Below are 27,347 nucleotides of genomic sequence, written 5' to 3'. Positions count from 1 at the left end.
AAGAGCAGGGGAGTGGAACTAGCTGAGATGCTCTTGCAGATAGTCGGCATGGACACTACGGGCCGAATGGTCTCCTTTTGTGCTGTAACCATTCTGTGATTTCTTTTAGGGAGATTACACAGGCAGGGTGGTATTTTATGCTCTCCCCCATGGCAAGTTTGGAGGCAGAGAGGGCAATTAATCGGTGGGATGGTGGCGGGTAGGGACCTGCCACATTCCTGCCTCTATGTCAATTAAGTCCATGACGGGAAGGCCCCACCGCCAATTGAGGTCCTTAAAGGGCAATTAATACCGCATTAAGGGCCTCTTCCCACTGCTGGTATTAATCAAGCAGCGGGCTGGCCTGTTGCCACGCAGGGAGCACAATATGCAAACCCATGTGGGATTGCTTGTGGTTTCCCAGGGGAGGTCCCTCGTTCAAAGGCACTCAGAGGGACCTGGCATTGCAAAGAGGGGGGCCTGCTGAGAGCCACCCACCTGACCTTGCTGCCAATTTCCCTACAGCCCCCTCCTCGTGACCCTCACCCTGTGATATCCCTCCTGGCATCACTCACCTCTGGCACTGGTTGCTCTGCAATTCTGGGCCTTAGGTGGGTGCTGTTCCAGCAGTAGCCACCATCTCGTTGGTGGCGCTGCTCAGCAAAAGAGCTGCCAGCATCTGATTGGCCGGCAGCTCTCGGTGGGCAGGAATTCTCACCCCCTGGGGTCCTGATCCTGGGAAAGGCCTGCGGGGGTCTGTTAATTGGCTGATTGGCTCATCATAAGGCGGGCTTTCCCCAAAGGAGACAACATGGGTCTCTCACCAGCTTTCCAGCCAGCAGCCGAGACCCCGTTGCCTTCATAAAATTCCCCCTGCAGTGTTCCTTCACCCTCTCCCTACACACATGTCTATCACTGACCAATGAGTATGTAAATATCCTGACTTAGGCTTTTAAAGGCATCTGCTTAATCAACACACCGATTTTAGGGACTGAATGTGGGACAAGGTAGTACAGAAGATGGGATACAACTTGCAAATAGGGGAAACGTCGATCAAACCGAGACAAGTTAACGGTTAATATGGGGATGGACGGAGATGGAGGAATATGTAGGCTATGGTCCAATCAGTGGTTCTTTTCTGGTTTAAAAAATTACTCATGAAAAGAACAAAGAAGATGAGAAGTTGGCTGCTATCAGCTTTTCTTTGTATAGATTTTCTGATGGCTCCAGCTTTATGTCACCAAAAGACAAAGGGCACAAAATAAATAAAATATTCAGGAAAATGACAAATGATCTGAAGTACCTCATTACCTCTCCTTACAAACGTTAAAGGCATCACACTCATTTATTCAAACACGTATCACATTAGCTCACTCTTAAAAGCAGCAAATGGGTTTAAAACATCAAGAATGGTTGCAGTGGGACTTTGTAACCGAGTTAAATATCTTTTTCCACACAGCCAGAAATCTATTACACCTGTAAATGATGTTAGAGGCTAGATATATTTCAATTAAAGTATAAACATATAATTATGTATGGCTCCATTTAGTGTTCGGATTGCACTGGTGGGGTCTTTCAACTACTGAGAGTAGGATTACTGCTGGTAGGGAATTCTAACACGGTCTATAATTATTAGGCTTGCTGGGTTAATTCTGTTGGTGCTCACAAAATTAATCAGGGCATTTTATAGAAATATTAAATAGCAAAAGGTATGTCTTTCTTTAAAAACAATTTAAAGTAAATTATTGCATGCTCATCAGGATCTCATAGACTGCCAGATTTAATTACATTTTTCTTAACATTCCTGTTGAATATATTGTACAAGCCCTTTAAACTGGGCAATCCTGGGACATTTCGGTAGTGCATAACTAACTATTATTTCAGAATTTCATAGTTTCAGCTACTCTAAGTAAATAATACTGTAATAGAATAGTTACATTAAACTGCAAACATGTGGTCCCAGAATCACAGAAATCAAAACTCACTTCTGACAGATAATTATTCAGCTGCAGGGAATGTGACTGCCACTTTATACATATTGCACCTCACCACAATTTAAGTCCACTTCCCCCTATCTCCAAACTTCTGGCAGGTATAATATATAAGATTACCTTTTCCCACTTCAACTCACTACATAAGTAACAGTGAATTGTAAGCAGAAATTCCACCATTACCTAGGAATACAAAGGATCCTGCATAAGGAAAATATTCTTTCACCAAAAATTAACAAAATGTATCTATGATGTTTTAAATATGTTATGAGTGCATGCATTTCTACAAAACCTTACTCCCTGTTGACACATTTTTGTCATACTTTTGTGTCAAACTATTTTCAATTCCAAGTTCCTATATTCAAATTTATAATGGATTATAATTTATAATGCCTTTGTAAACCTGTCTCAAAATAATTACACACTTTCACCAGAGGAGGCATTATGGTGCCTCAGTTTTTTTTCTCAGCTCTTCAGCCGGTACTTAAGAGAAACTCCTAGACTCCTTCCCAAATTAACATACGTTTTGTCATTTAACTATAATTAATATAATGTATGACTTGAAAATGGGGACTGAATTGTACCTGAATGTCCTGGTCTAATTAACTCCCATCCTCTAACCCCACTTCAACTGAAATGCACAAGTAAGAATTCCAAAACTGCTAAAATAAATTTTGTTAGAAGTACAGCAACCTTAAGTAAATTTGGCCTCAATTTTATCTCTAGACCAGTTTTTGGCAGTGAGGAGAAAATGTGAATGTCAAACTCACCCATGCTCCAGTAATGATCCTCGGTGTATTTTAACTCAGAGGCCTCAGTTAAATCCCCCTGGCCAGCACCCCACTTGCTCTGGACTGGGCAGAAAACCATGTAGCCCAGAGACTACCCACTGAGATGAATAAGTGGTGGGATTGGAACTGGCACAATCTCATGTGTGGGAGGGGGGTGGTCTTGCGATCGGAGGTGGGGCGAGTTCAAGGTAAGGGATGCCTAAGCCTTCCTTGTGGGGCCAGAGGACCAGACCTCTCCCTTTTTGGGCATCTTCTGGCCCTAATCCACTTCCCCGCTGGCTTGGCCTGACAGGAAACCCACCGCTCCTGCCTGCAGACTTAAAATTGCAGTTGGCTCCCGGTGACACCATGAGGAACCGACATATTCATTAAAAATGGACCAGGCCAACGTGGGATGAGTGTCCTTGCTACCTGCTCAGTTGGGGAAGTAAAAATCTTAACAAGTTAGCTACCAGCTGCTCCAGGGTGGATAAGTAACCTGGATGATTTTAACTGTTCTCCTGCTCAATTCCACCAGGCAGGAAGGGTTAAAATTACTGCCCCTTCTTACAGAAACAATATACAATAACCGATAGATAATAATATTGCTTTGGCACCATTAAACTCCCTACCATATGATTACAAGAAACTCAATCGCTTCACAGTAGCATTGTGCTATCAAAACTTGCTGACGAGCTTTGTCCTGAGCAGGACAGGATATGAGGTGCACCATGTTTTACACTGCAGTGACATTTGGTCACTTTAGATCTGCACCTGTTTTACTCATTGAGAGATGACCATTCCTGCAGAAGAGAGCAACTCAAGTCTGCTGTTCACTGACTGAGCTGCTGATGTCCCCACCTTCCCTAAACCTTACCAAACATAACCCAGTCGTCATTAATGCAAAACTGGTCAAGTGTTTATCAGGGGCAATTAGAGATGAAGATGCATCCTAGACCATTATATCACTTACGACCAGCGTTTGCCCGGGATGCTTAAGAAAAGTCCCTGACGAATTTTGCGATGGGATCAATGCCTCCACGTATTGGGGGGACAGCCATCCCACCGTTAAATATGTATATTTTGCACCTGTTCTATGTCTGAAAAAAAAAGAAACTAAACATACTGATTTCTACCCGTAATCAGTATGGGAAACGCAACTATTATTGCAAGATATGTGCTACAGGCAGCCAGGTGCCTCACTGCTGTGAGTATTTGGAAAGCTTAGGCCATGGTTTCTATTTCCATTGTGATTTCCTTATACCTGTTACATAATTGTATGCTACGTTGGATTTGTTCTCACCTGTCACCAGCGTATCCAGCTATACAATGGCATCTGCCTGTCACATGATCACAGTGTCCTCCATTATGGCACGGGCAGTCTTGGGTACAATTTATCCCAAACTTTCCAAATGGGCATGGCTGTGCACAGACCGATCCCTACAACAAAAGGTAAAATAAAAATCTCCATTATATTTATAATCCAAACAGAATTTTAACTGCTTGGTATATAAATGGATAACATACTGTTCTGGTGAAACAGTGGATCAAATGAATGTGCACAATTATACATCAGGCCACCTTGGTGTGCATTAGTTAGGAGCCTGGAGCAAAAGTGATTCATTGTACAATCTCCTCAATGGATTATTTTGCATATTATACTGATTCATTTTATTTTTAATTCTCTGCATGCCATTGGCAAATTTACTCAACCCAACAACATGCAGCAACCATTTCTAATGCAATTTTCAAGTCAAAAATTGATCTGTGTGACGATGAGCTGTACTTTTCACACATTATAAAGCATTGCTAAAAGCTGTCATGTGTAAACCAGTGAGGAATCTATTCATTTTTGTAAATTACTTCAAAGCCTAACAATGATTTTTGTACTATTGTAAAGTATTGATATGGAATAATGAGAATGGTGAGGATAAAAATCTGCTTCATAATGCCAGGGATAAACGTGTTGAACCTTTCATATTAATTTGTTATTCAGAAAGGATGACGTTCTTATCCAGTAAGATGTGATGCGATCTAGCTCCACAAGTCAAGCTGTCGGACAAGTCAAGTACCGTAACCTGCAGGGCTGTGGACCAAATGCTGGAAGGTGGGATTAAACTGGGTGGCTCATTTTTCGGCCGCACAGACATGATGGGCCAAGTGGCCTCTTTCTGTGCTGTAAACGTTCTATGATTCTATGATTTATTGTGTGTGAAAAGTTACAGAAGTATTTTTTCTCTTAACTGTTGTTATAAACCAATTGCAGTTTAAATGAACAACTTTTCTTTAACGAGAAATTCTACTCTCCCACTGAAGAGGACTGCCTGCTTTCTGACAAGTTGGGTTGTTATATTCCAGAAAGCCAGTTGGTGAAGGATAGAACTGGAGCCAAACTTTACACACTTTTATAAGCATTTATTTAGAGAATTACACATTACAAGCATACATCTCCAAACCCAACCACACTTTCAGTCTGTGTCTAGTTACAGGGCCCCAGTTAATGCCCACCACCTGTATACAATTTAACACAATTTACATGGGTGATCAGTTTGCTGTCATTTTGGATCTGACCCTGCATTCACAGTTAGTCACAGCCTTTGCACTAAAACTGACCTGGCTTTATAGAGCTGCTGTTCAGTATGACATGCTAACATTTTGTTTGCTGTAGAAGCCTATATTCTCAGCACTGAATAGCACATATGTTGCAAATGCAGTTAAATTACCCCGTAAATCACATTCGCCCAGATTTCATGAACTTTGCAAATGAGCCCTTAGGTGTCCAACTATGACTGAAATTTAGCCCTACTATTTCACAGGCCTCCAAAGTGGAATGGGAATTGGGCCTAATTCCAGAGGTGTATTTGGTTTGGTTGAACAATTTACAGCACAGAAGGAGGCCATATATGTGAAACTCTCAATGCCAGACTCCTTCAGGTGAAATATCAGTTCCTCAAAAGACCTTAAATGAACGCATACCTGCTGAAATTTATGCATTTCAACTACACAAAAGTGTAAATAAACTAATTTTGGGTGGTTCTTTCTCCAGAAAGTAGTGAGCCTCTGGAACACATTGCTGGCTGGTGTGGTGGGTACTGACTCTCTACCTTCAAGGGGGAGCTGGACCTGTTCTTGGCTGGGACAGAGATCACATCATATAAAAGATCAGTGGATTAACAGTTAATGCACACTTGGTCTGTGTGAGCGCTGGGACTGGTTTTGATGGCCTGAGGGGACTAAAGAATTTTCCAGAGTTTTTTTCCATCTTATTGGCCCTGTTCTTTTTGTTTTTCTGCCTCTCCCAGGAGATTACATGGCTGTGGGGGGAGGAACTATCCAGTTATGATTGCCCAGGCATCTTGAGTTATGGAGGCTGAACTGTTATTTTTCCCTGCCCTTTCATATGTTTGTATAAGGTGGCTAGGCATATTAAAGATCCCAAACCATTAGCACTGTAGTTTGGGAGATAATATCCTCAGCCATCTGTTTTCTGATTGCTCCAAGCCATTCCTTCCTGCATGAGGGTTGGAGACTTTCTTACCGCGATAATCATGGGTGATTTTAATCTACATATAGGTTGGACGAATCAGATTGGCAAAGGTAGCCTGGATGATGAGTTCATAGAGTGTTTTCAGGACAGTTTCTTAGGGCAGCACGTTCTAGAGCCAACCAGAGAGCAGGCTATTCTAGATCTAGTAATGTGTAACAAGACAGGATTAATTAATGACCTCATAGTAAAGGCACCCCTAGGTAGCAGTGATCACAATATGATTGAATATAGCATTCAGTCTGAGGGTGAGAAGAGTCTAAGATCTAAGACTAGTGCTTTAAACTTAAATAAGGGTAACGATGAGGGTTTGAAGACAGAGCTGGCTAAAGTAAACTGGGAAATTAGGATAGGTCAGTAGAGATGCAGTGGCAGACATTTAAGGAGATATTTCACAACACTCAGCAAAGATACATTCCAGTGAGAAAGAAAGACTCCAGGGGATGGATGCACCATCCGTGGCTAACTAAGGATATTAAAGATAGCATCAACTTGAAAGAAAAAGTGTACATTCAGTGAAGAGTAATGGCAGGTCAGAAGATTAGACAGAATATTAAAAAAAGCAAAGAATGACTAAAAAAAATGAGGAGAGAGAAATTAGAGTACAAGAGAAAGCTAGCTAGAAATATAAAAATGGATAGGAAGAGTTTCTACAGGTATTTAAAAAGGAAAAGAGTAAGTAAAATGAGTATTGGTCCTCCAGAGAGTGAGTCTAGGGAGTTAATAATGGAAAATAAGGAAATGGCAGAGGAATTGAACAGATTTTTTGTATCTGTCTTCACTGTAGAGGATACAAATAACATCCCAGAAATAATTGTGATTCAAGAGTTGAAAGGGAGGGAGGAACTTAAAAAAATTACCATTACCAAGGAAAGGGGACTGAGAAAAATATTAGAACTAAAAGATGATAAGTCCCCAGGTCCTGATGGACTTCATCCTAGGGTCTTAGAAAAAGTGCCTGCTGAGATAGTGGGTGTATTGATTTTAATTTTCCAAAATTCCCTAGATTCTGGAAAGGTCCCATCAGATTGGAAAATAGCAAATGTAACTCCACTATTCAAGAAAGGAGGAAGACAGAAAGCAGGAAATTACAGGCCAGTTAGCTTAACTTCCTATCTGAAATAGGAAAAATTATAGAATCTATTAGTTAGGAGGTCATTCAGAAAATCTCAATGCATCAGGCAGAGTCAACATGGTTTTATAAAAGGGAAATCCTGTTTGACTAATTTATTAGTGTTCTTTGAGGAAGTAACAAGCAACGTGGATAAAGGGGAACATGTGGATGTGGTATACTTGGATTTCCAGGAGACAATTGACAAGGTGCCACACCAAAGGTTACTGAACAAAATAAGAGCCCATGGTATAGGGGGTAAACTGTAACAAGTGGAGTGCCACAGGGATAGGTGCTGGGGCCTCAAATATTTACATATATATATCAATTAACTTGGATGAAGGGACAGAATGTATGGTTGCTAAATGTGCTGATGACACAAAGATAGGTAGGAAAGTAAGTTGTGAAGAGGACATAAGGAGTCTGCAAAGGGATATAGATAGGTTAAGTGAGCGGGCAAAGATTTGGCAAACGGAGTATAATGTGGGTAAGTGTGTACTTGTCCACTTTGGCCGGAAAAATAGAAAAGTGACATATTATTTAAATGGAGAGAGATTGCAGAACCCTGATACGCAGAGGGATCTGGGTGTCCTAGTACATGAAACACAAAAAGTTAGTATACAGGTACAGCAAGTGATTAAGAAGGCAAATGCAATGTTGCTGTTTATTGCAAGAGGAATGGAATATAAAAGTAGAAATGTTTTGCTACAGTTGTATAGGGCATTGGTGAGATCACATCTAGAGTATTGTGTACAGTTTTGGTCTCCTTACTTAAGAAAGGATATAATTACATGAGAAGCAGTTCAGAGAAGGTTCACTCGATTGATGCCTGGGATGAGAAGGTTCATTTATGAGGAAAGGTTGGACAGGTTGGGTCTGTATTCATTGGAGCTTAGAAAGATGAGAGGTGATCTGATTGAAACATATAAGATCCTGAGGGGACTTGACAGGGTGGATATGGAAAGGATGTTTCCCCTTGTGGGAGAGGCTAAAACCATGGGGCACAGTTTAAAAATAAGGGGTGTCCCATTTATTACAGTGATGAGGAGAATTTTTTTCTCTCAGAGGGTCGTGAGTCTGTGGAACTCTCTTCCCTGGAGAGCGGTGGAGGCCGGGTCATTGAATGTTTTAAAAACAGAGGGTGACAGATTTTTGACATACAAGGGAGTCAAAGGGTATCGGGGTAGGCAGGAAAGTGGAGTTGAGTCCACAAACAGATCAGCCATGATCTTATGGAATGGCGGAGCAGGCCCGAGGGGCCGAATGGCCTACTCCTGCTCCTAGTTCGTATAAATACCCTTCATTTCACATACTGCTAAACTTTAATAACAGCAAAATATTGCGGATGCATAAAATCTGAGATAAAAACAGAAAGTGCTAGAAATACTCAGCAGGTCTGGTAGATAAATAACCAAAAAGAAAAAACAATTACCTGGATTTTTGGCTGCAAGCAAGTTAAACATCGAACAGATAAAAAGAACAACATGGAATGCTGAAAATCGGAAATAAATTTTAAAATGCTAGAAATACAAAGCAGACCTGTATGTAGTTCCAATAAAGAGTATTACCTGAAATGTTAATTTGTCCTTTTCTTTCAGATGCTGACAGACCTGATGTGTATTTCAAGCATTTTCTGCTTTTACTGATGAAGTCCAGGCCATTAACATTACAATCAACAGTAATCAACATTGATTGGATATCCAACACCTGGCGGCACAGTGGTGCAGTGGTTCGCACCGCAGCCTCACCGCTCCAGCAACCCGGGTTTGGTTCTAGGTACTGCCTGTGTGGAGTTTGCAAGTTCTCCCTGTAACCGCATGGGTTTCCGCCGGGTGCTCTGGTTTCCTTCCGCAGCCAAAGACTTGCAGGTTGATAGGTAAATTGGCCAATGTAAATTACCCCTAGTGTAGGTAGGTGGTAGGGAATATGGGATTAATGTAGGATTAGTATAAATGGGTGGTTGTTGGTCAGCACAGACTCGGTGGGCCAAAGGGCCTGTTTCAGTTCTGTATCTCCCTATGACCTCTGATAATGTGGTTGCTTTATTATGACAAAAATATGAAGGACCCATTTTTTTTTACACCTACCATCCATCCAGTTGGACAAGAGCACTCTCCGGTGATGTGGTGACATTTGCCACCATTCTGGCACGGGCACCGTAACCCACACTGGTCTCCATGACTGCCAGATGGGCAGCGTTCTTCACAACTGCAGATTAAGAGTAGGCAATGTTGCTGGTCAATATAGTACTGAACCCAAACTATACAAAACTCTAACAAGATAGGGTTGTATTATCTTATGAATGCAAAGGTGACTAACTCAGTAGGATGAAACCGGTGTTATTGAATCTGATAATGGTCACTGGATCCACTGTAAATTTTGTAACAAGAATTTTCTGTCTGCCGTAATATTTTAAAACCAGGCTGTTTTGTGTTTGGTGATACTTTTAGTGTGATCACTGGATAAGAGAGAGCGAAAGAGAGAAAGAAAAATAGAGAAAGGGAGAGAAAAAGGAAGAAATGAAGAAACAGAAAGAAACCCTATATTTAAAACTGCATTATGACACATTTGAAGATGCTTATACCACCTTTTACACTGTGAGATTAACCACAAGCTTGCCCTTAGTATTTTATGCTGCTATTTATACTATTTGAATCAGCCTTGGAATTCAACTTCAGCAATGTATGATGCTATGCATTATTGTTAAGGACAGGATACATAAGAAACTACGGCAGAAGAAAAAGCCCTCTGCCATAGTCATTTACAGCACAGAAGGAGACCATTCGGTCTATGCCAGCTTTCCACGGAGCTATGCTGTCAGTCCCACTCCCCGGCTCAATCCCCATAGCCTTGCAAGTCTATTTCTCTCAGGTAGCCTAACATCTTCCTGCTCGTCTTCGCTTCCACCACCCATGTGGGCAGCAAATTCCAGGTCATTACCATCCGCAGCGTAAAAAACTGCTTCCTGATATTCTCCCGCATCTCTTGCCCAAAACTTTCAATCTGTGTCCTTGTACCATTTGTTAATGGGAACAGCTTTTCCTTATCTAACTTACCTAAGCCTGTCATAATCTCGTACACTTCTATTAAATCTCCCCTCAATCTCCTTTGTTCCAAGGTGAACAAACCCAGCTTTTCCAACCTAACCTTGTAGCTAAAATTCTCCATCCCTGGAAGCATTCTGGTAAATCTCCGCTGCACCCTCTCAAGGACCCTCACATCCTTCCTGAAGTGTGGTGACCAGAACTGAATGCAATACTCCAGTTGGGGCCTAACCAGAGCTCTATAAACTGGGCTTGTGAAGCAAACCACTGACCACCTTCAGGCGCTTACCCATTGTCTCTCGAGAGAAGGAGGCCAAAGAAGAAGAAGATGATAAACTGGGCAATTTTTTATGTATTGTGTACAATTTACATTATCACAGATTCTTCCTTATTTATTTAATTGCTTCAGCAGTTCAATACTTAAAGCTTCAAGAATGTAAAACTTTGAAATTTCCAAGGGTAATTGAGTCAGGTATGAACCTACATTATTACCCAAATCAGACCATTTCTATGGTCCCAACAGCATAAAATGGGCATAGAATGGTTGATGTGTACACAAGCTGGATTGGATGTCTGGGTGCTTGCTGGTTTCGAGGACACCAGTTTGGGCCAATTTTAACACTGATGGTGGACCTCAGGTAGATCCTGGGAGCGGGGTAGGGAGGGGAGGAGAATCGGTCCACATTACAGTAAGTTTTTGGTGGTGGGGGTCTCCAACTGAAAGGTGCATGCGCAGCACATATCCTACCAGATTTTGGAGTGGGATTTTGAAACAGATGTTGGCCCCTAACGCATATGCAAGGGGGCACAATGTGTCTTTGCAAAGCAGGTGTGGAAAGAGATGCAGTGGTTTTTGTCGAGGTTCATCCCAAGTAGCTCTGTAACACAGGAGTCTGTGTTCTACGGGCTATTCCCAGGGACGCACACCGAGACAAACATCAACTGCTGCTGGAGGACTATCAATTCAGTGAAAGATGCTCTTTGGTCTGCCCGAAACTTGCTGGTCTTCCAGCGCAAAGAGTTGTCCACGACTGAATGTTGCAGACTAGCACATTCCAAGGTCCAGGACTACGTGCTGAAGGACGCATTAAAGCTTGGGGCAGCCGCAGTAAAGGCTCAACGGGGAAAGACCACTGTGTAAGGTCCCCCCACCAAGCTGAACTGAGGGGCTGGATCCATGGAAAACCCGTTTGCTGTAAAATGTATATGGCATGAGAAATGAAATGGAAGGGTTGTGAGGCAGCTCTCTCCTGCATTGAAGGATACTGACCTCCTTTGCACTGTTTGTAATTTTTGACTTGGTGCTGTTTAGAACTGTTTTGACATGTATTTTTTTACAGATTTTTATGAATAAAGTATATTTTGGAAATAAAAAAAAATGATTGTTTCAGCTGGCTGCTGGCATGTTTATAAATATCAGCGGAGCCAATCTGATGTTGGATATACTTCAGACTCTGTTCAGGCATGGGTATAGCCCCCAAAATTGATGCTTTTTACCTCCTTTCTGCACCTGACAAATAGGTGCCATGGGATCTAATTTCGCATCCCCGCAACCCCCCTCCCACCCACCCATAAAAAAGAACAAAGAACAGTACAGCACAGGAACAGGCCATTCGGCCCTCCAAGCCTGCACCGATCTTGATGCCTGTCTAAAGTAAAACCTCTGCACTTCCAGGGACCGTACCCTTCTATTCCCATCCTATTCATGTATTTGTCAAGATGCCTCTTAAACGTCGCTATCGTACCTGCTTCCACCACCTCCCCCAGCAGCAAGTTCCAGGCACTCACCACCCTCTGTGTAAAGAACTTGCCTCGCACAACCCCTCTAAACTTTGCCCCTCGCACCTTAAACCTATGTCCCCGAGTAACTGACTCTTCCACCCTGGGAAAAAGCTTCTGACCATCCACTCTGTCCATGCCACTCTTTTTAAACCTCTATCATGTCGCCCCTCCACCTCCGTCGTTCCAGTGAAAACAATCCGAGTTTATCCAACCTCTCCTCCTAGCTAATGCCCTCCAGACCAGGCAACATCCTGGTAAACGTCCTCTGTACTCTCTCCAAAGCCTCCACGTCCTTCTGGTAGTGTGGTGACTAGAATTGCACGCAATATTCCAAGTGTGGCCTAACTAAAGTTCTGTACAGCTGCAGCATGACTTGCCAATTTTTATACTCTATGTCCCAACCGATGAAGGCAAGCATGCCGTATGCCTTCTTGACTACCTTATCCACCTGCGTTGCCACTTTCAGTGACCTGTGGACCTGTACGCCCAGATCTTTCTGCCTGTCAATACTCCTAGAGGTTCTGCCATTTACTGTATACTTCCCACCTGTATTAGATCTTCCAAAATGCATTACCTCACATTTGTCCGGATTAAACTCCATCTGCCATTTCTCCGCCCAAGTTGCCAACCGATCTATATCCTGCTGTATCCTCTGACAGTCCTCATCACTGACCGCAACTCCACCAACCTTTGTGTCATCCGCAAATTTACTAATCAGAGCAGCTACATTTTCCTCCAAATCATTTATATATGCTACAAACAGCAAAGGTCCCAGCACTGATCCCTGCAGAACACCACTAGTCACAGCTCTCCATTCAGAAAAGCACCCTTCCACTGCTACCCTCTGTCCTCTATGACCGAGCCAGTTCTGTATCCATCTTGCCAGCTCACCTCTGATCGCATGTAACTTCACCTTTTGTACCAGTCTGTCATGAGGGACCTTGTCAAAGGCTTTACTGAAGTCCATATAGACAACATCCACTGCCCTTCCTTCATCAATCATCTTCGTCACTTCCTCAAAAAACTCAAATCAAGTTAGTGAGACACGACCTCCCCTTCACAAAACCATACTGCCTCTCGCTAATAAGTTCCTTTGTTTCCAAATGGGAGTAAATCCTGTCCCAAAGAATTCTCTCCAATAATTTCCCTACCACTGACGTAAGGCTCACCAGCCTATAATTTCCTGGATTATCCTTGCTACCCTTCTTAAACAAAGGAACAACATTGGCTATTCTCCAGTCCTCCGGGACCTCACCTGTAGCCAATGAGGATACAAAGATTTCTGTCAAGGCCCCAGCAATTTCTTCCCTTGTCTCCCTCAGTATTCTGGGGTAGATCCCATCAGGCCCTCTGGACTTATCTACCTTAATGCTTTGCAAGACGCCCAACACCTCCTCCTTTTTGATAACGACATGACCCAGACTATCTACACTCCCTTCCCTAGACTCATCATCCACCAAGTCCTTCTCTTTGGTGAATACTGATGCAAAGTACTCATTTAGTACCTTGCCCATTTCCTGTGGCTCCTCACATAGATTCCCTCCTCTGTCCTTGAGTGCGCCAACCCTTTCCCTGGTTACCCTCTTGCTCTTTATATACGTATAAAAAGCCTTGGGATTCTCCTTAATTCTGTTTGCCAATGACTTTTCATGACCCCTTCTAGCCCTCCTGACTCCTTGCTTAAGTTCCTTCCTAGTCTTTATATTCCTCAAGGGCTTCGTCTGTTCCCAGCCTTCTAGCCCTTACGAATGCTTCCTTTTTCTTTTTGACTAGGCTCACAGTATCCCTCGTTATCCAAGGTTCCCGAAACTTGTGAAACTTATCCTTCTTCCTCACAGGAACACGCTGGTCCTGGATTCTAATCAACTTACGTTTGAAAGACTCTCACGTGTCAGATGTTGATTTACCCTCATAGTTTTCAATAATTTGTATGTCTGGCTTAGCACCTGCCTAGTGGCTCAAAATTAACATTGATCCATTGCAGAAAGACCATTGCATTTAGAATTAGACCAGTGACAGTGGAAGCAGGAATTTAACTGGTTCAATTAGGCAGTAAAAACATTTCAACAGTAATATACACTGTACGCAGTCAAAGCACTGCAAGCTTTTTACAAACTGTGTCCGGACACATACATATGTATTATAGTATTGGAAGAACAACTCTAGTTTTATGTTGTTGAACCAATGATACTTATTTTGACATTTGTTGTCAGCTAGTGGTTCCGTTGTGTTATCTTGCTGCTTTCATTCTGTGCTAAGTAAGTGACATCCAGTCACAAACAAGAAGGAATGTCTGAAGACTGGTCTCTAATGAGTAACAATACATTCAGATATGATACATGTGAACATCTGCAGTCTACAGGAAAGGCTTAACCCTTGGGCTCCTCAGAATCATGCATTATGCTTTATGTTAAATGAGCAAGAGGTTTTCTTTGTGAGTTTCTCCAGCACTACCAATAAGTCGGAGCTTTTGTTACAGATTCTGCCATTACTAAACATCCAGTGTAACAAACGTTTTCCCCATTTCCTATGGGAGGTCTCAATATAGTCCGTGGAGGAGTTTCACCCTTAATAAGATGATATTTTGAGGTCTGGTGGATTGCCACACTGGCATTGCACCACAAAGTGGGTTTGCAGTTTCAAATACACACTGATCTCAGCCAAGCAAACAAGGAAAAGCACTCATCCCATAGTCGTGGAGGGAGGGAAAAAAAGGATAATGTCAACTGTAGATCATTCTCTTACATCTCCTCACATCAGTTAGAAGGTGGCAGTAGTATTAGCCTTCTCCCAAACTGCTAATAATGAATGGTGTGGCAATATCTAAATGAGCAGCACAAATAATTAAGATAAGGGAGATATAAAAGAAATACTTTACTTAATCTAACAATCTTGTAATAATAACATGCAGAACAGCATGGGAATCGGACATAATGGGGTGGCAGTGGTGGGGCAGACTCCAAGGCTTGCTTATCTCTTTTTCTGTAGGTTCATGCCTGGAAGTCAGCCTTGGCTTCCAGTCAGGCAGACAGCACTCCACAGCAGGCTGCAACCTCAGGTAAGGAGCCTGCAGCTGTTAGTGTGAGAGTGGAGTCGGGGTGACAAGTGATCTTTTGGGAGGGCTCCCAATCCCCTGAAGGATCTTTGTTTGAAGGTGGGAAGAAGCTTGGGGTCCAGGGGAAGGTAATCCTACTTGTCCTGGCCCACAAGCAGTGCTATAAAAGAACTTCCCTTCTCCCCAAACAGTCCTCACCTCCCTTCAGTTGACGATTTCCCGAGGTCTGGGAAACCCAGCCAACAAGGGTTAAATCTGTGGCAATGAACCTCATATAAATATTTAAATTGCCAACCTGCCTCCTGGGAGTGAGTTGACTGCCTTCCTCTTGTCCTGCCTGCGCTAAACCCAGAAATAGTTGGGTTGGGATCAGGTTTGAGATTTTTTAAAGTTTTAACATTTCACCCGACTCCAACGCAGCTGTTTTTGGGGTTAAGATTCATCCCAATATAGTTGGATGCAGGAAAGCTCACTTGAAACTGAAAAATATTTAATATGGAAATGAATGGGATAACAATCATGTAATGAAGAGAGTGATGCAGTGTTTTGGAGTGTCAACGTGCAAGGTAAAGCACTTATACAACATGGATTGTACCTGTGATTCTTCCTGCACAACCTAAGTTCTTGAACTCTACGCTATCCTGGAAGATTGACTAGTAAATCAATTTTTTAGTGGAATGTCTATATAGATTCAAAACATAGCCCTAAAATGTAGTTGGGAACTCTGGTAAACTTATACTTACAAGGCACCAGTGTAACCGGGAGAACAGTGACATTCTCCAGTCTCGTGATCACAAGTAGCTGCATTTTGGCACTGACACTTATACTGACATCCTTTGCCATAAGTCCAATGATCACAGGGTTCTTCACAACGCCACCCCTTATATCCATCAGCACAGACACAGGCCCCGGTGATGGGATTACACAGGGCTCTGTTTTGACATTGGCAGCGGTTACTGCAGTGTGGTCCCCAGTGTTCACTGTCGCAGCCTGTGTGGGCAAAAAGAGACATTATGACAACTTATGTGTCTAGATAGTGCACTGAAATTCTAACAAACTACACCAGGGCGAGGCAACACACAGGATCTCCTCATCACTCATATGGGTTGTCCCCATCTCAGTCAGGTCACCAAGCAAAAGTGTGAAACTGAGGAATTTTTACAACTTGAAGGGAAAGAAATCAGAAGGTGTGTCAGATAAATTGTTTTCACACATCTCCAAGTTACCAATTTGTAGGGCATTGGGAGCAGTTGTCTACTTAAAATTTCTCAGTTAAAAATGGGGTGTGATACGTGAAAGGCAAGAGGGAGAGATGTGTGTTGTCGACACCAGCTGATAGATGAGGTGCTGCTGGTCTCGGTTTCTATTGCTGGAAACAAAGAATGTCTGAAAATAATAGTTATGACAGCAGAACAAGCACAGCACACAGTCCCTGAAATCTCCTGCAGCCTTCTGCTCTGCCCCACATGGTGATACTCGTTTAACTACCTCAGAGATGAATGGCTGACTGAACCCTGCCAACAGTCACTAGTTCAGTGTTCAAGGTATTAGCCATTATCCAGAGTGACAATTGTTATATGAATTTATAACATTTTATGCAATTTCAAATGTATATTCTCATCTGGAAGCGGAGCAGCAGACAGCGGACCTAGGAGGAAGCAAACCCGAGCAGGAAGTATAAAAATCAAGACCGGGGCTCGAGGCCCTTACTCACCTGTGAGTGGAGCGGCACAGCGGACTCTCTTTGGCTGAGTCAGCGCGTGTTGAGTTAAAAAAAACTTAGTGACATCACGGAAAATCTGTAAGCTGATTGGTTGCCTCCACGGTACAGGGGAAGAAGTTGATTGGCAAATAATTGGTAAGTTATTCTACTAATTACAATAGCAAAACATTTTTTTTTGTAAAGCTAAGGTGTGGCAGGACAGCTCGGCCAAGTGGAATGTGCATCCTGTGGTACGTGGGATGTCATGTATGCACTTGACAAACACATCTGCAGGAAGTATCCCTGGCTGCAGAAGCTTGAGCTCTGGGTTTGGGAACTCGAGCGGCAGCTGGAGTCACTGTGGTGCATCCGGGAGACAGAGAACTACATGGATAGCACGTTTCAGGATTTAGTCACCCCAGAGCTTAAGAAAGCGCAAGCAGAGAGGGACTGGGTGGCTGCCAGACAGACAAGAAGGTTAAGGCAGGCTATGCAGGAGACCCCGGAGAACATCCCACTTTCTAACCGGTACTTAGCTCAGAGTACCGATGGGAGAGAGGGTTCCTCTGGAGAGTGCAGCGAGAGCCATGACCAGAGGTGGCTCAGCTGTGCAGGGAGGGAGGAGAAAAGACAAGAGAGCAATAGTGGTAGGGGATTCTATAGTTAGAGGAACAGATAGGCATTTCTGTGGTCGCAAACGTGATTCCAGGACGGTATGTTACCTCCCTGGTACAAGGGTCATGGATATCACTGAGCGGCTACAGGGCATTCTGAAGGGCGAGGGTGCACAGCCAGAGGTCGAGTCCACATTAGTAGCAACGGTATAGAAAGAAAGAGGGATGAGGTCCTGCAGGCTTTTAGGGACTTAGGAAAGAGATTAGCAAGCAGGACCTCAAAGGTAGTAATCTTCGGATTACTCCCAAGGTCACGTGCTAGTGAGTATAGAAATAGGAGAATACACCAGATGAATGTGTGGCTGGAGAGAGGGAGCAGGAGGGAGGGCTTCAGATTTCTGGGCCATTGGGACTGGTCCTGGGGAAAGTGGGCCCTGTACAAACCGGATGGCCTACACCTGAACAGGACTGGGACAAATATCCTTGCAGGAAAGTTTGCTAGTGCTGTTGGGGATGGTTTAAACTAGCTTGGCAGGGGGATGGGAACCTGAGGGCAGTTTCAGATAGGACAATTTCAGGCCAGGGAACGGAAGGCAGAAAATTAGCGAGTGACTCAGAAAGACAGAAGAAGCAAAGGTTAAAAAGTGTGCAACACAGGAATTTGGCAATGTTAAAAGGTATTTACTTAAATGCAAGGAGTATAGTAAATAAAGCCGATGAGCTGAGGGCACAGATAGACAATACTGTTGCTATAACGAAAACTTGGCTTAAAGTGGGGCAAGAATGGCAGCTCAACATCCCTGGATACAGAGTTTTCAAGTGGGATAGAGAGGGGGATAAAAAAGGAGAGGATGTAGCATTATTGGCTAAGGAATCAATAACAGCTGTGAGGAGAGATGATATGCTAAATGAATGATCAAATGAGGCCATATGGGTGGAGATCAGAAATAAAAAAAGGGGCAGCCATAGTACTAGGAGTGTACTATAGACTCCCAAATAGTGAGAGGGAGATAGAGGAACAAATTTCTGGGTAAATTTCTGAATGTAAAGACTATAGGGCAATAATAGTTGTTGATTTCAACTATCCTAACATCAACTGGGATACAAACAGCATGAAGGGCACAGAGGGCAGAAAATTCTTGAACTGCATTCAAGAGAACTTTTTTAGCCAGCACGTAACAAGCCCAACGAGAGGGGGCGCAATTCTAGATTTAGTCTTTGGGAATGAAGCTGGGCAAGTAGATGAGGGGCTGAATGGCCTACTCCTGCTCCTATTTCTTATGTTCTTACGAAGTAGCAGTGGGTGACCATTTTGGAGGTAGCGATCATAATACAGTTAGTTTTAGCATAATCATGGAAAAGAACAAAGATAACAAAGATAAAGGGTGGTACGGCCAAATCTAGAGCCCCATGGTTATCTAGAGGCTTACAGGGTATGTTGAACAAAGATGCAGGTGGCACAGTGGCACAGTGGTTAGCACCGCAGCTTCACAGCTCCAGCGACCTGGTTTCAATTCTGGGTACTGCCTGTGCAGAGTTTGCAAGTTCTCCCTGTGACTGCGTGGGTTTCTGCCGGGTGCTCTGGTTTCCTCCCACAGCCAAAAGACTTGCAGGTTGATAGGTAAATTGGCCATTGTAAATTGCCCCTAGTGTAGGTAGGTGGTAGGGGAATTGAGGGGATGTGGCAGGAATATGGGATTAACGTAGGAATAGTATAAATGGGTGGTTGATGGTCGGCACAGACACGGTGGGCCGAAGGGCCTGTTTCAGTGCTGTATCTCTAAATAAATAAAGACAGGAGTTAAAGTTCTGAATTGAGGGAAGGAAAATTTTACAAAAGTGAGAGGCGATCTGGTGAAAGTGGACTGGATACAGCTACTGGAAGGAAAATCAGTGGCAAACCAGTGGGAGGCATTCAAAAGCGAGATTCTACAGGCACAAAGATAAAGGGTGGTACGGCCAAATCTAGAGCCCCCTGGTTATCTAGAGGCTTACAGGGTATGTTGAAGCAGAAAAAGAAAGCTTATAACGATCACAAAAAACTTAATACTTTAGAAACCCTAGAGGAGTAAAGAAAGTGAAGGAGTGAAGTAAAAAAGGAAATTAGAAAAGCAAAGTGAGGACATGAAAAAATATTGGCAGGTAAAATCAAGGAAAACCCGAAGATGTTTTATCAGTACATTAAGAGCAAGAGGATAACTAAGGAAAGGTTAGGGCCTATCAGAGATGTACAAGGGAACTTACACGTGTATGCAGAAGATGTGGGTAGGGTTCTTAATGAGTTTTTTGCCACTGTCTTCATAAAAGAGAGGGATGATGCAGACGTTGTAGTAAAAGAGGAGTGTGAAATATTAGATACAATTAGCACAATGAAAGAGGAAGTACTAGAGGGTCTGACATCCTTGAAAGTGGATAAATCACCAAGGCCAGATGGATTGCATCCCAGGTTGTTAAAGGAAGCCAGGGAGGAAACAGCAGATGCGCTGAGGATCATCTTCAAATCCTCACTGGATACGGGTGAGGTGCCAGAGGATTGGAGGTCTGCGAACATTATACCATTGTTTAAAAAGAGTGCGAGAGATAGGCCACATAATTATAGGTCAGTCAGTCTGACCTCAGTGGTGGGTAAATTATTAGAATCAATTCTGAGGGACAGGATAAACTGCCACTTAGAAAGGCATGGACTAATCAGGGATAGTCAGCGTGGATTTGTTAAGGGGAGGTCATGTCTTACTAACTTAATTGAATTCTTTGAGGAAGCAACAAGGAGGATTGATGAGGGTAGTACAGTGGATGTGGTCTACATGGATTTTAGTAAGACATTTGACAAGGTCCCGCATGGCAGACTGGTCAGTAAAATGAAAACCCATGGGATACAGGGAAATGTGGCAGGTTGGATCCAAAATTGGCTCAGTGACAGGAAGCAAAGGGTAGTAGTCGACGGATGTTTTTGTGACTGGAAAGCTGTTTCCAGTGGTGTTCCACAGGGCTCAGTGTTGGGTCCCTTGCTGTTTGTGGTATATATTAATGATTTGGACTTAAATGTGGGAGGCATCTGGGAAATTAGCTGATGACACAAAAATTGGTCATGTAGTTGATAGTAAAGAAGATAGCCGTAGACTCCAGAATGATATCAATGGTTTGATTGAGTGGGTGGAAATGTGGCAAATGGAATTCAATTCAGAGAAGTGTGAGGTAATGCACTTGGGGAGGGCAAATAAAGCGAGGGAATACACAATAAACAGGAGGATATTGTGAGGGATAGAAGAAGTGAGAGACCTTGGAGTGAATGTCCACAGGTCCCTAAAGGTGGCAGGACAGGTAGAAAGAGTGGTGAAGAAGGCATATGGAATGCTTTCCTTTATTCACCGACGTATAGAATGCAAAATAGGGATGTAATGTTGGAACTGTATAAAACGCTGGTTCGGCCACAGTTGGGGTATTGCGTACAGTTCTGGTCACCACATTACAGGAAGGACATAGCTGCTCTGGAGAGAGTACAGAGAAGATTTACAAGAATGTTGTCAGGGCTTGAAAGTTGCAGCTACGAGGAGAGATTGGATTGGCTAGGGTTGTTTTCCTTAGAACAGAGGAGGTTGAGGGTGACTTAATTGAGGTTTACAAAATTATGAGGGGGCCTAGATAGAGTAGACAGGAAGGACCTTTTTCCCCTAGCAGGGAGTTCAATTACCAGGGGGCACAGTTTTAAGGTGATTGGTAAAAGGATTAGAGGGGACATGAGGAAAAGCATTTTCACCCAGAAGGTGTTTGGTGTCTGGAATTCACTGCCGGGAATGGTGGTAGAGGCAGAAACCCTCAATTCTTTTAAAAGGTACCAGGACATACACCCGAAGAGTTGTAACCGGCAAGGCTATGGACCAGGTGCTGGAAGGTGGAATTAGATTGGGCAGGTAGTTTTTTTAGTCGGCATGGACACGACGGGCTGAATGGCCTCCTTCTGTGCTGTAATATTTCTATGGTTCTATATTATGAGGCTAGGTCAATTGAAAATTTCAAAACTAAGACTGATAGATTTTTGTTAGGTGGGGATATTAAAGTTACAGAACCAAGGTGGGATGTTGGAATTGGAATAAAGATCAGTCATGATGTAACTGAAGGGCGGAACAGACTCAAGGGGTTGTATGGCCTCCGCCTGTTCCTATAATGGCATCCAAATCTCAAAACCATTCACAAACTGGTAACATAATAAAACTGCACAATACATGACAACTTTTAGTCACAGGATACAACAATGGGGATCCATCCTCAGTATACAGAAATTTACAAAAGCAAAATATCGCAGATACTTGAAATCTGAAATAAAAACAGAAAATGTTGGAAATACTCAGCAGGTCTAGCGGTATCTGTGTTGATGACCTTTGACCTGTTGAGTATTTCCAGCACTTTCTGTTTTTATACAGTAATCTAGTTTGGCAACAATGCATTCCTCACCAATGATTTGTGAGGAATCTGCTTTCCTGTTCAATATTTAAATAGTCTGAGTTACACACAACTTTGTGATCAGCAAAATAAAGTCATGAGTTGACAATGTTTTCCTGTAAAAAGCAATATAAAAGTTATTTTCTTCCCATAGCTTTATATTTGTAAACTTGTATCAGGGATCATAGGATTCGTAATATAAAAATGCTTTTTTATAGGTGAAAAGTATACAGTATTCACATTACATGCATTTTAGGTTTATGGTTAAACAAATAACAGAGAAAAAAGCTGCATGGGCATCAGTCCATACTGATAAGCTATCTGAGCAATAGCAATGATTTACATCTGCATGTGTCTTGCTTTATGAAGGTGCATTCATTTATAATCGGGTTTGAATTTGCAGCTCCCATTTTACAGGATACTGCAATACAAACAGAGTTCACTCTTTGTAGCCCAATCTACTTTCACTCTCACAGCTTTGCAGTCTGTGCAGTGCCCATTTCTCAGGTGCTACTCGGGTTAGAGGCCCCAATATGGTGGGCAGGAAGCAGCTGGTAGTTCACTGCCCGTCATATTGGGTCAGGCAAAAATATTTGCTTGAACAGAGACCCAACCAGTCCCCATCCACCACCACCCTCCTCCGCCTGGCTGAACTTGTTCTCACATTGAACAACTTCTCCTTCAACTTCGCTCATTTCCTTCAAGTAAAAGGTGTCGCTATGGGTACCCGCATGGGTCCTAGTTATGCCTGTCTTTTTGTGGGATATGTCGAGCATTCTTTGTTCCAGTCCTACTCAGGCCCCCTCCCCCAACTCTTTTTCCGGTACATTGATGACTGTATCGGTGCCGTTTCCTGCTCCCGCCCCGAACTAGAAAACTTTATCAACTTTGCTTCCAATTTCCACCCTTCTCTCACCTTTACATGGTCCATCTCTGACACTTCCCTTCCCTTCCTCGACTTCTCTGTCTCCATCTCTGGGGATAGGTTGTCTACCAATATCCATTATAAGCCCACTGACTCCCACAGCTACCTCGACTACACTTCTTCACACCCTACCTCCTGTAAGGACTCCATTCCATTCTCCCAGTTTCTCCGTCTCCGACGCATCTGCTCTGATGATGCTACCTTCCATGACGGTGCTTCTGATATGACCTCCTTTTTCCTCAACCGAGGATTTCCCCCCACTGTGGTTGACAGGGCCCTCAACCGTGTCCGACCCATTCCCCGCACCTCTACCCTCACCCCTTCCCCTCCCTCCCAGAACCGTGACAGGGTTCCCCTTGTCCTCACTTTTCATCCCACCAGCCTCCATATCCAAAGGATCATCCTCCGCCATTTTCGCCACCTCCAGCGTGATGCCACTACCAGTCGCATCTTCCCCTCCCTTCCCCTGTCAGCATTCCGAAGGGATCGTTCCCTCCGCGACACCCTGGTCCACTCCTCCATTACCCCCACCACCTCGTCCCCATCCCAGGGCACCTTCCCTTGCAATCGCAGGAGGTGTAATACCTGTCCCTTTACCTCCTCTCTCCTCACTATCCCAGGCCCCAAACACTCCTTTCAGGTGAAGCAGCGATTTACTTGTACTTCTTTCAATGTAGTATACTGTATTCGCTGCTCACAGTGTGGTCTCCTCTACATTGGGGAGACCAAGCGCAGACTGGGTGACCGCTTTGCGGAACATCTCCGCTCAGTCCGCAAGCAGGACCCTGAGCTTCCGGTTGCTTGCCATTTCAACACTCCCCCCTGCTCTCATGCTCACATCTCTGTCCTGGGATTGCTGCAGTGTTCCAGTGAACATCAACGCAAGCTCGAGGAACAGCATCTCATCTACCGATTAGGCACACTACAGCCTGCCGGTCTGAACATTGAGTTCAATAATTTCAGAGCATGACAGCCCCCCACTTTACTTTCATTTTTAGTCATTTTTAGTTATTTTTTCTTCCTTTTTTTTTTTTTTTTTTGGCATTCCTTTTTACATTTTTTACAATCTTTTTTTGTATTTATTTCAGTTCATCTTAGTTTGTTCAGTTTGCTCACCCACTGTTTTTTTCAGGTTGTTTTTCTTCAGGTTTGCACTTGCTGATGTTCAATATTCAGTATATTCACACCTAATCTGTACTAATGCTTTGTCTTTCAACACACCATTAACATATTGTTTGCCTTTGCTCCGTGACCTTTTGGTCAGCTATGTGGCCTGGTCCAATCTGCACCTTCTCCTTTGTTATCTCTTGCCCAACCCCCACCTCACTTGTTTATAATCTGTGACTTTTCTAATATTTGTCAGTTCCGAAGAAGGGTCACTGATCCGAAACGTTAACTCTGCTTCTCTTTCCACAGATGCTGCCAGACCTGCTGAGTGAATCCAGCATTTCTTGTTTTTGTTTCAGATTTCCAGCATCCGCAGTATTTTGCTTTTATTAAAATATTTGTGTCTTTTACTCAGGCTTAAAACAGGCATTAGGTTCTTTGCATATGCAAATAAGAGGCCTAATGCCTGTTTGAGGTCCCCTCTCCAAGATTGGTTTGCCCTAAGGCAGTCGGCATCAGTGGGCTCAGGGGAACCAAGCCTAGGGATCACCTACAAGGCCCAATCAAGAATGTAAATAACACCTGAATGTCGAGCCCACATTAAAGGAATGATCACGCTGACCTCCCGCATACCTGGCCCTGACACCCGACCTTTCCCTCTCTCGGCTGCAACATCTGATCTCCCACACTGCCGGCCCCAACACCCGACACTCACTACCCTGATCTTCACCACTCTCTACTCCAACCCCCACTGCTCCCAGACCCATACCCTAATCTCCCTGCCCCCAACTGTCCCCGACACCCCCACCATTGCACCACCCCCAAATTCCCTTGTCTATCTGAACACCGGCTGTCTGGTCCCTGGCCCCCCAATTCTCAGGCCACCTATTCTCAGGCACCCAAGCTCCATAATTTGCCCAGCACCTGGAAATTTAAGGTGAACCAGGCTGAGTGAGTTTGGAAGGATTTAAGATATCAGGTATCACGGAGGATGACAGACACATGGTGAATGCAATGATTCTTTTTCTGTTGGGGGAGCTTCACCTTAGCTGTTTTATAGTGGACTTGATGTTTGATCCAAAAAATAAATCCCAATGACATGCATCAAATATGACAATTTCAGAAGTTGTTTAATTGGGGTTATAGCATGGGTGGGTTTGAGCAGAAGGAACACTTTCCCAATGAGACATGGGACCTGCTCCATGGCTGCTTTCTGAGATGCCCTGCTTCTGCAAACAGCCTGTAATTTGAGAAAGGACAATGGGGGGTTTCTCAGTATCACTCTGTCCCCTGTTTGGGAGTTACTTAATGCTAGTAACATCATAGTCTATGTTTTTTTTTAGAATTAGAACATTACAGCGCAGTACAGGCCCTTCGGCCCTCGATGTTGCGCCGACCTGTGAAACCATCTGACCTACACTATTCCATTTTCATCCATATGTCTATCCAATGTCCACTTAAATGCCCTTAAAGTTGTCGAGTCTACTACTGTTGCAGGCAGGGCGTTCCACGCCCTTACTACTCTCTGAGTAAAGAAACTACCTCTCACATCTGTCCTATATCTATCACCCCTCAACTTGAAGCTATGTCCCCTCGTGTTTGCCATCACCATCCGAGGAAAAAGACGCTCACTATCCACCCTATCTAACCCTCTGATTATCTTATATGTCTCTATTAAGTCACCTCTCCTCCTCCTTCTCTCCAACGAAAACAACCTCAAGTCCCTCAGCCGTTCCTCGTAAGACCTTCCCTCCATACCAGGCAACATCCTAGTAAATCTCCTCTGCACCCTTTCCATAGCTTCCACATCCTTCCTATAATGCGGTGACCAGAACTACACGCAATACTCCAGGTGCAGCCGCACCAGAGTTTTGTACAGCTGCAGCACAGATGGCATCTGGGCACAGATGTTTAGGATTGTGATCAACTTTCATGCTGGTTGGGTTCTAATTAGGATGAAGTGGCCATCTTATCCAAAGATATGCTCAGACATGATGAATAAGTGATCAGAATAATCACCCATTTGATTTTGATCTTGGCTGAGGTGGTTCGTTGGTCCACTTAGCCTTATATGGATGATTGTTCAATATACAATTTTCCTGATTATGATAATCATGAAACAGATAAGCAGGGACAACTTCGAATGTCACAATAATCCCACTGTGGGCATTGCTGCCTCCGGCTAATCATTGACACTTTTTCCTGTGATTATACACTGCTTTTGCTCCGTGGAAGCATGTACTTTGACGGGATGGTCCAGCAGATCAGCAGTCTGGCTTTTCACCATTGGTTATGGAGGTTTAAATCCAGCTCAGAATGATGGAATGAAAGTCTTTGCATTCTCTCTCTCCCTCTACTTGCTGACAAAAGCCTGGATCAGTCTCAATTAATTTCTATTGAGTATGAGTAAACAGTGCCAAATTTCACAAGAGGTGGTATTAATTTCAGAAGTTTCCCAAAGCTCCTGATGTACAGCAGTGACTGTTTTTCTATTGGCTCGGTTTTATCTTTCATCCAAGCTATTTTAACGGACTTGATGCTCGAAGATGACAATGGATTTCAAAAGTGGAACAACATTTTCTTCCTCAGCTCAGAACTGTCATTCCGAACTTTGATAAGCACAAAAACATTGACAAAATTTCTAAATTAAGACAAGAAAAATAACCCCAGCAGACAGCTGAACATTGGAACCATGTAAAGATTATGAGAGAAAGTACATGAAAGCATTTGGCTTCTTTAGTTGCCTTTGACATGAGTGCCAATTGATCCAAGTTTAGTAAAAACTCATATCTCATCACTTCTCTTTGAAGGTTGCTTTCAGGTCCCTAACAGCACCATATTTGTAACAGTGTTGTGTACCAGACATGTAGGAGTCAGAGACATTTACAGCACAGAAGGAGGTCATTCGGCCCATCGAGTCCGCTCTCCACAGAGCTATCCGGTCAGTCCCACTCCCCTGCTCAATCCCCATAGCCCTGCAAGTTTATTTCCTTCCAAGTAGCCATCCAATTTCATTTTGAAGCCATTGATTGTCTTCGCTTCCAACAGCCTTGTGGGCAGCGAGTTCCAGGTCATTAACACTGATGTGTAAAAAAAGTGCTTCCTCATATTTCCCCTGCATCTCTTGCCCAAAACCTTCAATTTGTGTTCCCCAGTCCTTGAACCATTAGATAATGGAAACAGTTTTTCCTTGCATAACTTATCTAAGCCCGTCATAATCTTGTACATCTCTTTAATCTCCCCTCAATCTCCTTTGCTCTAAGGAGAACAACCCCAGCTTTTC

The 27,347-nt window shown here is 43.5% G+C and overlaps 1 protein-coding gene across 13 annotated transcripts in view; it reads right to left on the bottom strand.

The window, feature by feature from the left end:
• megf11 (multiple EGF-like-domains 11) overlaps window positions 1-27,347 on the bottom strand; it is a 568,089-nt gene that overhangs the window by 149,722 nt on the left and 391,020 nt on the right. For all 13 annotated transcript variants that reach the window (XM_068018269.1, XM_068018268.1, XM_068018258.1 and 10 more), the window contains 3 exons: window positions 16,020-16,266; window positions 9,483-9,603; window positions 4,044-4,180 (listed from right to left, as the gene is read on the bottom strand). In XM_068018269.1, the coding sequence (XP_067874370.1) occupies window positions 4,044-4,180; window positions 9,483-9,603; window positions 16,020-16,266 (505 nt within the window). The remainder of the gene's footprint in view (window positions 1-4,043; window positions 4,181-9,482; window positions 9,604-16,019; window positions 16,267-27,347) is intronic.

The sequence above is a fragment of the Heterodontus francisci genome, chromosome 38, assembly GCF_036365525.1.
Source record: "Heterodontus francisci isolate sHetFra1 chromosome 38, sHetFra1.hap1, whole genome shotgun sequence".
Taxonomy (NCBI): domain Eukaryota; kingdom Metazoa; phylum Chordata; class Chondrichthyes; order Heterodontiformes; family Heterodontidae; genus Heterodontus; species Heterodontus francisci.
Note: the sequence above shows the minus strand (reverse complement) of the source record. Positions and strands in the feature narration are given on the sequence as shown.